We start from the raw sequence: 18,062 nt of genomic DNA on the forward strand, positions 1-18,062 counted from the left end.
GGGCTGGCAACTCTCGTAAATTAGGCCGTAATCTACTATGATAGGCGACAAAGTTTCACATTAAGATAATATTCAGAAAACGCGTGTCTGTGTGCTTATCAAATCCAAAATAAAATAGATAACGTTTAATAAAATATCTAAACATGTGTTATTTCTTTATTACTAGCGACTTGTTCCGGCTTTTGTTTTTGATATAGGTCCAGTAGTTTTTGAGTTTACTCGTTACAAATGTACAATACCGTTACCTTACCTTTTTATTATACTAGTATCGACGAGACTATTAAATATTACTGTTACTGTAGAACTGTTTTGATCTCATTGAGTCTATTAATTATTAGATAAACTTTTTAATGTAACACAAACGAGGTAGATTTGGATATTTACAGCTCCTTACACTTTGAAATCAATTTTTATTATTATTAATATTTTTTAAATTATTCAAATGTTTTGGTTAATTCTTTGTTTTGTTTGCCTATAAGTGCTTGTCACATTAAATCTTATTGGTATTAAAGTTTTCTTGAGTGCCAATGTATCAGTGTACCGAGCACTGGCCAGCTACTTTAAATAAATGAAAAGTAAGCACTAATATTTATAACAAAAAATGACGTACAGCTTAAACGATCCATAACTTTATACCTGTTTGATTACCGGTGACACAATTATGGTTTTAGTTGGTAAATATGGACGGAAAAAAAATCTGTCAATTTTAATATATTATTTTATTGTTAATGATAATTTTCGAAATCCTCCCTTGTGCAGGCCCTGACTTTTTGGGCGTTGTAAATTAGCAAAGGGAGACAAGAGGTCTCGTCAGAATGTGACGCTATTTAATTGAAGTTGACGCGAAAGCTCGCTCCCCTCAGTCAATTAGCACTAGCACACTTCAAGTTAAACGATCTCTATAAATAGCATTTAGCATGCCAACATTCACAGCTGTTTTCATGTTCCTTTTCTAAATCTAGTAGGTTAGGGAAATTTTCTAAATACTTATATGGCTAATAGTCGTATCTAAATATACTCTACATTTAATAGTGCCTATTGTAGCAGCATAGGAGACAATCTATGAAGTTTGTTAAATTGTGACAGCGTGGTCATGTTTAAAGGAAAAAAATCTATTTGAAACCACACAATTTATCACTGTATATACCCGCTATATAATTTATAATGTATGAATGGAATTAATAGCGTTGCGACAGTCTGTCTCTCGTAGTTCTCGTAGAGCCGCTACGAACTGCTACGTGACCGGGTTAGCGTGACTGATGAGACAACATTACATGTCTACAGACTTTATTAACTTAAATTACTCTTTACATAGCTTATTCATAACGAACGAAACGTAAATTATTAACGTACTCTAACCTCAATGGGCTATCGAATTTTTTGTCCTTGTCACTTTGAGTTACAAAATGTAGTTTATAATATAAGATGTTAAATTCAAAATAGAAAATACAAAGGTCCAAAAGAAATATATAGTACTTAAAATTTTACATTAACTGCCAGTTACAAAATGATTAATTAATAGAGCTTTAATAATAATAATAATCAGCACCAAAAAACACTATATGCCATCACATGCTATCGCGTTTTGTTAAGGAGGAAGGCTTTGCTGACTGACCTAATACATTTTAATTCGAAAATGAGAATAAAAAATATTACTATATACAACTGTATATAGTTATTAAATTCTACTTTATTGTGAGAATTAAATTAAACCGAATTTATAAATAAAATATAATGAAACTAGTACTCCTCGGCCCGAGTGTTTTCACTCTAAATGAAATAAAATCAAAATTGGCAGATTCTTGTATTTTATCAAATGTTTTAACATTTCCGTCTGATGGTATAGGTTAAAATAATCAGCATTTATATCCTTATATCTGCGATACTCAAATGAATTGAAAAATACTGTGTACTTATAGGTTTGAAAGGAGCATACTGTTGATTTACGTAAAAGGCCTAAAATATCGTGTTTCTTTTGTAAGTGGTGTTCGAGACCGATCGAAATCGATACACTCTCAAGTTATGGGAACATATTCGATTGTTATAATGTAGGTCAATTCGTTTATGGATAGTAAATATTCATTACAATAAGAAAACAGTCAAGATTCATTTTATGTGGACATTATTTTACTGGTATTTCACTGACTATAATACCCCTATAAAATGTAGATTATGTGTTTATTTGGTAATATACATCTTAAGTAAGACGTATTGTACGGTTTCAAATTATTAGCAGCCCTCAATCCTTTTTAGCTTCTGTGTTTAAGCTCATTAATTATACAAAAATTAAAAAAGACTCACCGTATTTCAAGGTACTTATTCTATTTTCTTGTGGAACTAAACGCTGGTTGTTAAAATTTATCGTTGAAAATTTTGCATTGATAAAAGAACCACAATTTATCTTTTAGTGTGGCAAACATGACATACACGAAAATATGTAAAAATATTAAATAATATATATATAAATAAAATATTAAATAACAAAAACTAAACGAAAGTCCATTTATGTTTTTTTTTAAATTTTCTTAAAATTAAAATCAATATTGAAGTCCGGATCGTAATCGCTATCTCCATAAGAAGTTACAGATAATAATGGTAATGTTTTATGTGCAATGAAACTTATTTATATTTTAACGTCTGGATTTCCAGCCACCGAGCTAGACCTGTTGGCCGCGCTGTCTCTACAGAACACATCACGGCCTGGAGTCACCGTCGTGCCTGGCATGCAACCACAGAGGGCTGCTTACACCTTGCAAGGTATTTATCAAAACAGAAATACAGCTATGATTTTTGATTACAATGGTATTATGTTTTTCATGATATATCTTAAAATCAGAACGAAATTACTTATTTGTTGTAGCGGAAAACAGATTGACCAACTATTAAAATATATATGATAGTCCAAAAAATACATAATTTTTCTTATAAGACATCTTTTAACATTGTTATTGATTAAGAAAAAGTCCAATTGTATCGAAAAGTTTGTATAGAAAAAAGTGGTCACATCACTTTACACAAACTTTTATCGTGATATAAGACAAGCCTTTCCAGATCTTGCGTCTTGCTGATTCTGAGCTTTTAATTTTATGTTTAGCAAAATTCAATAATATGTCACTTACCAAATATGTATGTATCAACGCATTAAGTTGTCGGTTGACAAAGCTATTAGGTATATATTAAATTTAATTCAATACAAAAGTAATCAAAATGACATTCAAGAAAGTCTTCATCGTATAAAAAACTTTTATAAAATACTCCTTATTTATAACTTGTTTTCCAATTACTGTCACGGTTATTCTGAGTTTAAATGACGTATTGAGGAAGTTTTATTTTATGCAAACAAAGTTAAAACGACAACTTTTGACGAACCTGATTACATTTTGTACTTTTGTTATATTTTGTATTGTATCGATATCATACGATAAAAGTCCGTTTTTTTAATATAATAATTATATATAACGTTAACCCATAATGCTACCACCATAAAGAAGTGTTTCGCTTCTGGATTCTCTCTTGCTAGCGTTTCGCTTCTTTAGTGAAAGCATAGACAACGCAAGCAAGACAAAGTTTATGTATTATTATGAATTTGTGTGGTAATGTATTTTCTTTAATGCAAACAAATTTAATACAAAAAATTGATTTATAAATACTACTAATAACTTTTTTAATTATCTATATAACCTTATAGTTATTAGGATTAATGTTATGAAACAAAATTGCTGGTTGTATTGTTTTACTCTTTCAATATAAAAATAGCGGTGATTGTTATTCAATACACGATCAGGAAATACTAATCGTATTAAAAGTATATCAGTTTGATAAGACAGACATTATAAAAGAGCCGCACCCGAGCCCATTAACCAGTATTGAAATGGATTGCACCTCGCTGCAATGTTGACGATCCATTATGGCGTAGACTTCACTCACCCATAGTGATTATTAAATTGAGCTGTCCAATTTCTTTTTGTAATTTTTTATAAGAACCTGAAAAACAATTCGTTCTTTCAATTTCACAGGAACCTACAGGGGTCCTTTTAAGGAACATAACAGGTGTGCGGTACACACCCAGATCCCACTCGGGTACCAAATGTGTATACAGTAAACAAAGTATGGTCTTATCATTGCATATGACAAAATTGAACGTTCGTAATGCTCAGTGTTATATTTTTATCAGGATTGGTATATATAGTCCGTTTAGGCTAAGAATTTACTGAGCGCACACTAAGCAACAGCTCAACCAAATAATGAATAATACATATTATTATTCATATTTTGATCTCTGTTTTGGTAAGTTTAGTTGTATAGGATATCTTCTTGCTTCCTACGGCTTCCTTTAGGGTTTAGGGTTGTCAGGAAGAGATTGTTTAGTAACGATAAAGGACTATGATTGATTTTAAGTTTATTTATTAAATACTTGTACAAATAAGAGTGGATAAATGCAATAAATTGTTTATTTTAAAAAGCAAAATTACATATTCGTACAGACGCTCGTCTCCACTCTGGGAACAGACCTGTGTTATGTGTTACTCATCCGTCATACATGTTTACACTGTATAAAACGGTACTTGGTTCTATATAAAGAAAATTTAAAACAAAAACTTCAACCTTCAACCAAAAAAATATTACTTTCTTATCACATTTTAACTCGTAAGATTCGTGTAAGTAGTCATTTTAAGTACGCTTTAAAAATTAGACATGAACACTACAACGATTTTAATAACATAAAAATTTCGATTCTAAGGTCCCTAATTGCGTGACAAATCCCTTCAAAGCTTTATTGGTCACATTGAATTGAATACCATAATCCCCGTCTTCGGTCAGAACAAGCCATTAACTACAAAGCGTCCCTAATCCCACCAGTAAATAGGCAGTCCTAATTCCATACTTACAATGACGGGATGACGGAAACTGTAACGATATTTAATTTACATGACCATTTATTAGCTAAGATTTATTGCATGGATTAAAGCATACATATAACAAGCTTTTATTGAACACTACTTAATAATAAAAATATAAAAGCGTGTTGTGTTTAAACGCATAAATTTATATAATCAATGCAAAATCCATAAAGAGGATGAATCTATGTATAGAAAGATCTTCAGTCTGTTGTCTATATTTAAATTGAATTTGAAGTAACGTGTCTTTACAATAATATTGCTATCATTATATATGCTAAATCAGGGTTTATTTGTATTTGCAACAAGTATAACTGTTGTAGTTTAACCAAGTTCATTTTAGATTAGACTACATGCCAATATTCCTAATGTATCCCAATCTGATTAATGTAAAATTAAAAAAAGAACAAATATTATTCAATCATTGCCATCGTGATGCAAACAAATCAACAAATTGCGTATAACCACTGAGCATAATGTTATGGACGTCATAATTGCCGGAGGGTGACCAGACCCATTGGGGTTGCATTATCTTGGGGTGTCAAACGTCATACGTCTATTGTCTATTTCCCACATTGACAGGTCGATGCATCTGGGTCGGTGAGATTAATCTCGCAGCGCATAGCTCTGATTAAGATTTGTTTTACTTTGTCTCTTTGTCGCTGTTGCATTTCAAGGTTTTTGTTGAAAAATGAAATATTAGTAAGCGCAATGAGGGTATGTATTCCTTTTTATTTAAACATATTTTTTAATTGTAGCACTTAAAACTATCTTGATTTTATTCTCTAAATAAATTTATTTTGGAATAGTTTTTTATAAAAGACAAACATTTTTTGCTTGTCGTAAAATGAAAACAATCCTTCGTTTCATAACTGAACGTTTGTTGAGGTAGTTTTTGCCGAACCAGCTTCCCTCTAAAGTATTTTCGAACCAATTTCACTTACGGTCCTTCGAGTGTAAAAAGTCTTAAAAGGCCAGCAACGCTCTTGTAAGGCTTCTGGGAATGTGAATGTCCATGGGCGGCGGTATCACTGACCACCAGATGAGCCACCTGCCCATTTGCCTCCTATTTTATAAAAATAAATTTGGTATTCACACAATTATTACTATACATTAAGATCCTATACATTACTATACTACTACTATTACTATACATTAAGATAATTTATAACTGAAGTATTTCCAAAACGAAATCAGACCCATATTTCCCCACCACGTTAAATTTCTAATAAATGCAGATAGGAGTAGTCAATTACTATAATCTAACATAAGTACTTTTTCGTCTTATTCCTTTAAATTGTTTTCACACTAAAGAAAATAGAGATGAGTACTTGAACGATGCAATAATATCAATTTATATTTTATAAATTTATTATTGACGGCCTGGAATGGATATGAATTTATTTCTATGACACCAGCTCAATTATTTTAGAAGGCACATCCAGCGAAATGTAAACAAAATTGGTTTCGCGCTTCTTTTGTCAGTGAGCGACACTTGACGCTACTCGTGGCTGTACTTGACAGCTCAATGCCTCACAAAAGCTGCTATTTAATGACCGAAGTGTGAAAATGACAACACGCTTCACGAATTTATCGCAATCTGTAATATTTCCTTCTAAAAGAGTTTCTATAAAGGTTTTTATTCATAATGTTTTTGTACCATTGGCGTAGTTATCATATTAAGTCTAGTTTTATAATTCTTTTAAGACAGCAAGTTTATATACGAAAATGAACTTGTGTTTCTTGCACAAATAAATGACAGATGCTTTGGTCTGAATGCATGATCATAGGGTTGAAAATTATTCTCATAACTATAAACCGTCGAACGAAAATATAGCGCTCATAAATGTTTCTAACGCAAAATGTGTGAATGTACAAAATATTTTTCATTCCTTTATTGTAATTGTTTTTATTATTCTGTGTCAAGATTTTGAATAGTTTATCGTAAGCTAATAATCCCCAAATATAAACGATAGCCAATAAATATATTCACCACGGGGAGCTATTCAATGATGTTTACACAATGCCTTGCGTTATTTGTATCTCGCTAAATTTTGCGTATGGGGTGATTTAATGAAACCAAAATATTGGGGTCCATATATTCAGTGTCCTATTTATATTGTTTCATAATCTATGCCTATAAAGAATTGAATTGTAATGGTTTACAAAATGATTAGAACTACAGTAACTGAACCATGGTTATGGTTCCTTATGGTTCTTTTATTTTCTAATAGAGTTGGACTCCCGGCGAAATAAAATTATTCTGAATTTATAGCCATACACGGCTGATCATGAGCGTTTTACATTTGATTTACACCAATATAGTTGTCCACATTTTGTTTGTTTATTTATTGATTTATTAGTAATTAGTAAACTTACAGCTTAACATTGGTGTTATAAAAACACTTAGACAATATACAAATCCAAAAAAGATTACATACAGAAAATTAAACAGACAACAAGTGATACTTAATATTTCAAAGAAAAAACTAAATTAAACAAAGTCAAAGTCCTCCTGCCTCTGCAAATATTTCCTTACATCCTCGTTGGTGAGGTGGAAAATATCAACATCCTCATAATTAGTGTCATAGATAAATGTCTGTTTATATAAAATAATTTTAATGTGTGTTGTATGTATATTCTGTAATATAGAAATGAAATTTATTCCTTAAAATCTCAGGCAACTATAAAACTCTAAATAGTGTTCTCGTACAATATTCCTTTCATAACCAAAATTTAATAAAAGCTTCCGTGAAAATGCAGTAACAATTCCCATTTTAACAAGACCTCTGGAAAAACCTGAATATGTGATTTTCAGTTAACAAAGCGTGGATCAACTTACACTAGTCGTTTTACCTTTATGGTGGACCCTCTTCAATTAATTGAAATGAAAGTATTTGCAAGCCTAAGGGGAGATAAAAGTGTGAAAATGTCATAATTTATTTAGCATAAATGTGGAAAATATCCAATTAGCTGACACCTCATACGCTGTATTTCTACCGGATTAACGTATTTACTCGGCTTTATTCGGATACATTTACTAAAATTCAGGGTAAGTTATATGTTGTTCATATATTCAAGGTTAGTAACCCGGATAGATTAGTATTTGGTATTTCAAAAAGCAAATAACTTTTGTAAAAAATAAATTCTTAAAGTAAAATCTTCACCAGTTCAATCAGTCACCGTGATCACGCACGCTGTAAAGCACGCGAAAGGTCGGAAAAAATTTCAATTTAAAATTATGTAAATAATTTTAAGTTTATAATAATAATACATTCCTTCAATCCGTTTAAAAAGTGTTTTCTTAATGTGTAAAAGCTATGTCAACAAAAGACAATAACTAAGTAAAATCTTTAATTGTCTCCGACTGTTTATCGATATTTGTTTAATACATACATTATGCAGGCATTGTGAAACTTTCTTTAGGAACAGATACTCTTTAAGAAAAATCCATTAAAACTTGCAATTTTCATATTTCTTTTATGGAGACAATTTAGCTAAATCATAACAAAAAAATAGAGCAGTGGCAGCCTAGTGGCTTCAGCGTGCGACTCTCATCCCTGAGGTCGTAGGTTCGGTCTCCGGCTGTGCAACAATGGACTTTCTATGTGCGCATTTAATATTCGCTCGAACGCTGAAGGAAAATATCGTGAGGAAACCAGCTTGAAATCCAAAAAGTTGACGGCGTGCGTCAGGCACAGAAGGCTGATCACCTACTTGCCTATTATATTAACAAAACATAATGACACAGATACAGAAATCTCAGGCCCAGACGTACAAAGGTTATAGCGCCATTGATTTATATTTTATGACTATAAAATGGGTTTGGTTGGGTTAAACAGACTAAAATATGTTATGAACCTACATTAAGAATGGCCTGGACTTATGTTTTTATATTTTTTTTACATTTACACCGTAAGAATAATTTCATAGAAAACTCCGATACTTGAAAGTACTAAAAGTACTTGCGTATATTGAAAGGGTGAACGAACTTTGTGTGGGGAAAACGATATCCCCTCTTCTTTAGATAAAATAACAAAAGATCCTATTTGAATCCGTTTCATATTTCAACTTTGTCATCTCGATTATATAAACATTGAAGTTAAATTTCCGTAAAATTGAAACACACAAATGATTTACACCTGATGAAAACAGTATTTTCTCGCTCTGCAATAATGAAAACCTAACAAGATAAATTGCTTAAGTGTAGTTATCTGGCTTCGCAATGTTCAAAAGTAGTAGTGAGATAATATGAAAATATATTGTTTTGTGTAATAAATACAAATTCTTTAGTAATATGAATTTTGATGCATTGCCTTCTACCCCAAACAATTCTTCTGCACAATTTATTATTTAGTCACGTGTTATATTATTCAAACACCCTTCATTTCCATTCTTATATTTATTGCTTGTATAAACCAGTCGAAAGTTGGGATAAAAATAAAAGGCTATTTTGTAAGCTCTTCAAATAAAATTCAATTCTTTAAATAATTTTGTTTCTTATGCAGTTAATACAAAGTATTAACATTAAACTCAAATATTATTGCAATGAAATAAATCCCAGTGGATCAAGTTAGCTGGCGTAGAGCCAACCTCTACGAAGCTACGATCGTTAAGCGGCCTCGTGCTACGATACAGCTACGCTTGCTGCAACTAAATCTACTGATTTTTATCGAAATTTATTGCACGGTATACCGCTTATAATGAGGTCAAATTTACTTTTTTAATTCCTTAGTGTGTTTAGCTGTGTAAACTGTTTATTTACGTCTGCAGGAAAGTATAATAAACTTAACTTTACAGAAAATGAGAGAATAGAATATGCTCATAATTTTGAAGTGTTTTATGAGATTTTTTAGTAAACGCTTTCGCAAGATACGCTGTTGTTTATGGATACAGTTTCAATTTGACTTATCGTCAATTTATATACTTGTGTCCAGTTAATTATTATATTGTTTAAAATTCCAGGAGACACGCGGTCGTTACAAGTAGAGGGAGCACCATTCGAGCGAGCAGCTGAACTCTTGCGACGTTCCCCAGAGTTCACGCTTCTTGCTGCTCTGCGACAGGACCCAGCCAACTCTGGCACAATTTTATCGTTCTCTCACGGCTTTAACAGGTAAAGTTTTTTCAACATCTTTCTGTATGTTTCAAAACTATACCTTATTCAGTTCTATATATATTGCATGATCTTTTAAGTTCGATGAGATGTCTGGGTTTAATGTGATCTAAAATATTTTTAAACAAGGCATCTAACGAAATGTGTAATGTTAAATAGAGACACGACTTGAAGTCTCAAAGGATGGCTCAAGGTGCGAAGAACGACAAACGAACCGTCGACGACGTACAGCAGCGTACAATGGTGAGTTCTAGATCTCAACATCGCTGCGCGCGCACGCATTTCGCTAAGGCTAGATGCGTGCGCGCGCATAGGGGAGAATCATGTATCTTGGAATGTCCTGTGCCTCGGAATGTCCTCCTCGATCCATCTGTTGACTCATTGCGCTCACTGTCTCTGCATGGCCGTACGCGTGGACGGGTGAGCCAACTTGCATGCGACCCCGCGCCTCCTCCGCCGTCGTCCGTTTGTGTTCTGTGTCTTGACGTGTTGTGCTATGTGTCTCGCTGTCCGTTCCCATCGTTCCGCCTCTATGTGTACCTTGATGTTTCCTGTCGTCTCGCGACCGCGTCGGGCCCGTGCCCGCTCAAAGGGGACCCGCCGGGCTTGCACTTGCATTCCAAGCGACATGGGAATCGGTTACGTGCATACGACGCGACCGATCGAAGCCGCCGAAGAGGGACCGGTCGAGATGTCGCTCGCCGGTCGTTTACGAATCTCCCGATCTCTTTCGCATTCGGACAACGGAAGGCGCGTCTCTTTTCTCCTCGAGTAGCTCAGACACCGAACGCGTTCCGAGGTACATGGGCCCCTATCCCGAGCGAGCGATATTGAGATGTAGATCGAGCCGAAGTCCGCTCGCGGTCGCCTTTCCGTCCGCTTTCCGAGTATACTGTGTTTGCTTTTACGTGTACCTCGGAACGGTTCGCTCGGAGGGAGGTTCCGAGAACGTGACACTTGAGTAGCGCTGTGGCTGTGCAGGTACCTGGAGGTGCAGTCCAGCGGACGGAGGGATGAGGTGCGCCTGCACTACGTGGCGGCGGGAGGTACGGCACCTCGCATCGAGACCTTCCCATTCCGATTGGCGGATGGCGCCTGGCACCGACTGGCGCTAGCGGTGTCCGGCGCGCAGGCAACGCTCTTTGTGGACTGCCATCCACTCTACCGCCGCCTCATTCCGCCGCCCGATAGGAATTTCACACAGCCGCAACTCGCTCTCTGGGTCGGGCAAAGAAATAGCAAACATTCTTTGTTTAAGGTACGTTGATAACACTTTTTTGGTGCTAAATAAATTAAAAAAAAAAAAAACTGACTATTCATTTTGATTTTCTTTCTCAGGGAACACTACAAGACGTGAGGTTGGTGTCTGGGCCTCATGGGTACCTAGTTCAATGTCCAGGTTTAGATTCTGAATGTCCTACCTGTGGTCAATTCGCATTACTACAGGCTACAGTTCAAGAGTTAACTTCACATATTCATGATCTTTCACTCAAGGTGAGGGTTCCATACGGTACATTAAACTCGAAATAGAAAGTTCCAACCCTTTTTTCTAAATAATTTAACTTTAAATAGTTATTACTACTCATAAATTCATATGTAATAGATCAAAGTAGATACAGGGCGACCTTTTATGTGTGTTTATATTTCAGTTGGTGGGCACTGAGGCCCGGCTGGCGCGGTTGGAGCAGTGTGACTGCCAGAAGTCATGCTACTCCAACGGCACAGTACACGCAGATGGCGCCACTTGGCAGAAGGACTGTAATCGCTGCTCATGCGTGGTGAGATATTACTGAAATACTGAGTACTAACTCAAAAACCACTTTACTTTGAAAGATTTAATGCGATCTACGTTCTGAGGTTGTACGTCTTATAATTTCCGAGTACACCGTACTGAATTTTGAAATTTGAGTATGATTAATATAAATAATAATCATTTAAATTTATAATACAGCATGGAGAGATAACGTGTAGGCCGGTGGAGTGCGACAGGGCGGAATGTAAGAACCCAGTACTACACCCGGGGGAATGCTGTCCTACTTGCTTGAGTAAGTCTTACTAAAATACATATTGCACTAAAAATACCAATTTAATCACTAATTCGGGACTTTGTATAGAATATGTTTATGAAGAGTTTACCTCTTTAGGACAAATAGCTCTTAAACGACTCATTTAATTATTATTGTTTTATGTTAACCCATTTTTGGAATTTTATTTTGTCGTATCTATAAATCTTGTTTTACGCTAACGCCTATTTATAGATCTAAATTTTACTATCTTGAAAATAGAACCTCCAATGTGTATAGACTATATCCTGCTTCGTTGTATTATTCATGTTGACAATTAGACCAACCATATAGTTCTATGCGCTTAACCTATGTGTAACTACTCGTTTACAGATACAAGCGATTAGTATTGTAAAACGTGTCAGTAATCTTTCGCATGAGAGCTTTCCTCTCCAGCAATCTCCAATTGACTCACTATAAAACGATTATTTAATATAAATATGTTCCTCAGGACAATGCCTCCTTAAAGGCACATTATATGAGCACGGCGAACGTTTCGCGCCAAAGGAATGCGCGGAATGCGTATGCCACGATGGCAACATGCAGTGTACAAGGGTCGACCCGGACACCGCCTGTCCGCCCTTACCCTGCGACCCACCTGATCAGTTCACTGTGCCTGGCGAATGCTGCAAGTTTTGTCCAGGTAAACACAGAAGACCTATATTGTATTTTCGCGAGTTTCACTCATTAGGAAAAGGCGTTTTTTAAACCGTATGTTGACTAATGTTGGCCAAGCCAACACGCGAATTTAATTTCTGGTCTTCCAAACAAAGAATATATTATATTGTCTTTTGTTAACATAGCTTTTACACATTAAGAAAACACTTTTTAAACGGATTGATTGATTACAGCGTGCGTGGTCACGGTGACCATGCACGCTGTAAAGCACGCGAAACGTCGAAAAATTTAAATTTAAAATTATGTATATAGTTAAAAGTTTATAATAATAATACATAGCTTCAATCCGTTTAAAAACTGTTTTCTTAATATATTATATTTTCTCTAAGGCTAAGGAGAGTTTGTTGTTAATCAAAAGATACAATTTAACTATTTGCATTTCGTCTCAGTTACCACATTCGCTTCACGTAGTAAGTCCCTACTCAATGGTCACTTGCTCTTTATTTATTATGGTTAATAATAGTGAACTGGGGATGGTAAAAACGAGACGTAAGACGTAAAAGTAAAAGTGGAAATCTATTAATATCATTTAATAAAATTAATAATGGCCTTCACATAAAACACTTTTATTGTTTATTATCCTTGACCCAGTGATTTTGAAGTATCACAAAACAGCGAGGAAATGCTGCCAGGATTAAGGGTACACGTCCCTAGGACGAAGCTTTTTAAATTTGTTTAAGTTTTCTATTTATCAATTTTTAATTATTATTATTACTAAGGCTAAGAATAATGTATTTATTACAAGTTATAATAGTTTAAATTGCGATATCTGTCATCTAAAAGTATTACTTTATTTGTACCAGATTACTTATAAAAGAATATTGTAATCAACAAGGCCATGACTTAGACGTAATAATGACTGAGAGTTGAATTTTTTATACAAGTATGGTTTTTTAAATACTAGGACTAAATTTTCTTGATAATATTAATGTTTAGGCGTGGACTACTGCAGCATGGGTCACTCGTGTGACGAGAACGCGACGTGTATGAATCTCAATACTAAATATACTTGCAAATGTAATCAAGGCTTTCAAGGAGACGGACTTTCTTGTGCAGGTAATTTCATATTAGTCAGTTATACTACTAGTATAGTCTGGGAGTAAGCCTTTATTAGTCACATAGGACCCCAATTTTAAGCAATTACTTTGTCACTGATTATAATTAGATTAAAATTTTAAAACTAAAGTATCATACATAGGACAGCACATTTGCTGCGATTAAAATGCTTTTGATTTTAGAGAGTTACTAATATAATAAAAGAGATACATTTCTAATATTATATTAACCTTAACAAAAAGAGAAATAACTCAAAAAATGTGTTTGTTTCCTTAATTAAGACCTAATTTTCGACTAAATCAATTCCAGACGTGGATGAATGTCAGCAAGCGGGCGGTTTGTACGGTCACCACTGCCACTCGAACACACGGTGCGTTAACGTGGTAGGTGGGTACGTATGCCAATGCCTGCCTGGGTACACGCGACGCGACAAATTCAACTGCGTAGAAGTCGACGAGTGTGCGAGCGAGACGCACTCATGCCACGCAGACGCAGTGTGTGCGAACACGCCAGGTTCCTATTCATGTCAATGCAGAGAGGGATATAGTGGCGATGGATATCTTTGTACTCGTAAGTGCTATTTGCATTTGTTTGCAATATTAATAAATTCGGTAAAGAAAACGTCGTTAGGAAAACCATGCCGTAGGCCCAAAATTCTAACACATAGACGAGAACTTTCACAGCAATTAAAATAATTAATGCAAAACTCAAACCGAAACATTAGTTGTCTTTTCAGGGCAGTTTTGATTCATTCTCTACGTCTCCTAGGGGTAATTAAATTCAAATATTGGTAAACGTTAACCCTATTAGGAATAATACGATAAATTACACTTGTAACTGTGAAAAAGATTTCAGAGATCAATTTTTAAAATGTCCAAACACTCCGTGAATGAGACTTCTTTTACTATCTCACCTTACGGTGGCAATTTTTAAGATACTTCTAAACCCTTTATAGCAATATGCACGGGTGGATGTCTGAACGGCGGTGTTTGCTCGGGTCCAGAGCGATGCGTGTGTGCGCGTGGCTTTGGCGGGTCTCGGTGTGAGCGCGACGTGGACGAGTGCGCTCCCCCCGCGCACCCGGCAGCCCACGCGCCCTGTGTGCCGCGCGCTGCGTGTGTCAACACGCCGGGTTCCTATTACTGCGTATGCCGGGACGGCTATCGGCGCGACCCACATAGAGATCATTGTGAAGGTAAACTAAATTGTTTAACGTCTGTCAGAATCTTCACTTGAACTAATCCCATATATAGCTACCGATTAATAAAATTATATTTTGTTTTTATTTCTGGGAAACTATTCAGTGACACTTAAATAACATTCTCCGTGTTTTCAAGCGTAAGATGTTGCAGCCATTGTTCCGTGACTCATACCAATTGCAAAGAAGAAATATTAAATCTTTAACTTGCCTATTTGTTTTAATATTTGTATTTTTATATTAGGAGCTAACAATATTGTAAAATGTTTCAGATGTTGATGAATGTTTGGAAGGATTCCACACTTGTCACCCGAGTGCGCGTTGTGTCAACGTGGATGGGAGCTTCCGTTGCGAATGTGATACACAACCCTGTGAACTTAGTAAGTACTAGTTCTCTAAAATAAGAACCATAATCCTATACCTTAAGGTTTATATGAGCCTAGAAAAAAAAACATTTATTTCCTTCAAAAAATTCTAAATTCTATATGTCTTCTTTCGGTAGCTCAAGCTTGAGCGGCGTGATGAGTAAAGAAGCATCTCGAGCGGATGAGCAAAAAAGATTCGTTGACAAAAGATTCCGTGGCGTGATCCATGTAGTCTTTTTTAGCTCGCTGTATATGTTACCAGCTTAATATTGTTATTATGAGCACATTAGAAAGGTCCCTATAATTTGCAGGCTGTTCGTGGCAAGGCAATATAATACCGGACGGGACTCGGTGGGCGGAAGCGGGCGGATGCCGCACGTGCTCGTGCGTGGGCGGAGTCGCTTCGTGCACGCGCGCACTCTGCTCCTGTGATACAGACAATACCTCACTACCGGTAACGACATTTTTCCCTTCATTAAAAAAATATATCTAGTATTGTTAAAATAGCTTTTACAAATTAAGAAAAACACTTTTTGAACGGATTAAAGCTGTGTATTATTATTAAAAACTTATAGTTATTTACAAAATTCTAAATTTTAAATTTAATTTTCAGTCACCGTGACCACGCACGCTGAAAAGCACGCGAAACGTCGGAAGTAATTTAAAATTTAGAAAATTTCCGACGTTTCGCGTGCTTTTAATTTTTAATTTTTTAAAATATATCTACTTTCATATTACTATCATAGATTCACTGCATCTCTTTCGGCCTTATTACAAAAAGGTGGTCCTTTATTTAATGGAAATAACCATGGCAACGAAAACCATACTAACTAGTCCATGTTTACTAAATAGATAACCATAGTATGATCTGATAAAACGCTTGTGTATCTACAGATGGACAGCGAGAGCCTAGCTCCGTCGTCGTGTTGCCCGCACTGCGAGGCACGGTTCCACTGTCGTCATCAGGAGATGCATCACGTCACTTTCCGAAGCGGCGAGCGCTGGCTCTACCAGTGCCAGATCTGCGAATGCCTCGTTAGTACATTATAATTATTCAAAGATGACGTCCGTCGTTCCACAGCTGAGCAGTTAAGGCAGTTACCGAGCACCACTATGAGGAACAGCTAACCAGTCTTCCAAAGCTATTCCTTCAAGAAACGTGCCTACCAATTATTCAAAGTCAAAGCAGTTGCAGGCCCTCTGGCAATGCGAGTGTCCATATCACTTAACACCAGGTGCTCACTCCGTTAGCCCTTGTTATAATAATTATAAATTATAATATTTCAAGGAATTATATTTACAATGTACAAAATATACATTTTTTTTTCTCCTCCTCTTATTGAGTATAGGCCTCCTCCAATTGGCTCCATCTCTCTCTGTTTTGAGCATTCTTCTCCCAATCCTCTCCACCAACTTTCTTAAGCTCGTCAGCCCACCGTGCAAGAGGGCGACCACGCTTTCTTTGTCCTGGTGGACCTTTCCATTTCGTTACCCTCTTCGTCCATATGCAATTGTTCATTCGAGCGGTATGGCCCGCCCATTTCCACTTAAGTTTTTTTTTTGCAATGGGATAGTGCATCGATAAGCCCTTGCAGTTCAAATAATAAGAACTCTATTTTACTTTCTAGTCAACTTCCTTAGTCATTTCTATGCGACTTTTGGCATTGTGTTTAGTGGGTAGCGGAGACACATAACCTTTCTATACCAAAATCTAAGCTGCGAGATACATGTAACATGTGCGTGTGTCAATTCCAGCTGGGCGAGGTGGACTGTTGGGAGCCGCAGTGCTCGGAGGGGGGCGGGTGCTGCGGGGCGCGGGGGGAGTGGCGGGCCTCGACGCATCTCGATCTGCCCGGCTGCGCACCGCACTGCGCGTGCACGGTACGTATACACGGCGCTTCTAATACAGAGACACATTAACTAATAACTCATTTTTCTCTTTTCACCATAGCGTAACACAATTCAATAGAAAGAGACGACAAGCCTTTAGTTGGACAGTATATAACAGAATCAATTATTTTAGAATTTATTCAGGTGAATAAATGTATTCGAAAAGTTTTTTTTTTCAAATTTGACTGTAATAGACTTCGCTATAGTTTGAAGCGCTATTCCTTGTTAAGGTTTATATTGAAATAACACACTACTACGGAGACACCTTTTATTAAAATGTATAATATTCATTCATAACTTTAAAATGCAATCTTATATTTGTCCTCATCATTTTTTAATAAACAGTTAAGAAAATCTTGCAATGCTAACTAATCAACATTAAATAAGTACCACATGAACTGCATATCATCCTTCCATTGTGTGACTAACCAACGAATTTTGTCACTCATTTACCTAATACTAGATTTCGACTTGAATGCATTTATAGAAAAGTCCGCGAAACCAAGGAACTTTTTTTGTCGTATCAGTTTTGTTAAAACATATTAAAGCTCAATTTATTAATTGCCTATAACACAAATAAGTGTCGGTATATAAAAATATACGCTGAATTCTATAACTCGATTTTTTGAAATCAGCCTTGCGAGCTTACTAAACTTGGATAGGCAACTTATATCGATGCGTCGCACACGCGCTATTTTAATGTATTCAAGTCGGAAGTGTGTGAGTGAGCTCGTGCTTGTTGCAGGGCGGGCAGTGCGCCGCTACTCTGGTGAGCAATCTCGCGTGTTGTGTGCATCG

General features: G+C 35.8%; 1 protein-coding gene across 3 annotated transcripts in view; it reads left to right on the forward strand.

The window, feature by feature from the left end:
- LOC123712058 (protein kinase C-binding protein NELL1-like) overlaps window positions 1–18,062 on the forward strand; it is a 40,364-nt gene that overhangs the window by 20,610 nt on the left and 1,692 nt on the right. The window contains exons 2-16 of one of the 3 annotated variants that reach the window (XM_045664992.1): window positions 2,650–2,757; window positions 9,864–10,014; window positions 10,996–11,272; window positions 11,353–11,508; window positions 11,664–11,792; window positions 11,966–12,059; window positions 12,529–12,720; window positions 13,692–13,811; window positions 14,121–14,381; window positions 14,767–15,006; window positions 15,282–15,389; window positions 15,686–15,828; window positions 16,269–16,409; window positions 17,130–17,255; window positions 18,010–18,062. In XM_045664992.1, the coding sequence (XP_045520948.1) occupies window positions 2,650–2,757; window positions 9,864–10,014; window positions 10,996–11,272; window positions 11,353–11,508; window positions 11,664–11,792; window positions 11,966–12,059; window positions 12,529–12,720; window positions 13,692–13,811; window positions 14,121–14,381; window positions 14,767–15,006; window positions 15,282–15,389; window positions 15,686–15,828; window positions 16,269–16,409; window positions 17,130–17,255; window positions 18,010–18,062 (2,299 nt within the window). The remainder of the gene's footprint in view (window positions 1–2,649; window positions 2,758–9,863; window positions 10,015–10,995; window positions 11,273–11,352; window positions 11,509–11,663; window positions 11,793–11,965; window positions 12,060–12,528; window positions 12,721–13,691; window positions 13,812–14,120; window positions 14,382–14,766; window positions 15,007–15,281; window positions 15,390–15,685; window positions 15,829–16,268; window positions 16,410–17,129; window positions 17,256–18,009) is intronic. The other 2 variants (XM_045664993.1, XM_045664994.1) reach the window with 2 other exon arrangements.

Source organism: Pieris brassicae, chromosome 7 (assembly GCF_905147105.1).
Source record: "Pieris brassicae chromosome 7, ilPieBrab1.1, whole genome shotgun sequence".
NCBI classification, from domain to species: domain Eukaryota; kingdom Metazoa; phylum Arthropoda; class Insecta; order Lepidoptera; family Pieridae; genus Pieris; species Pieris brassicae.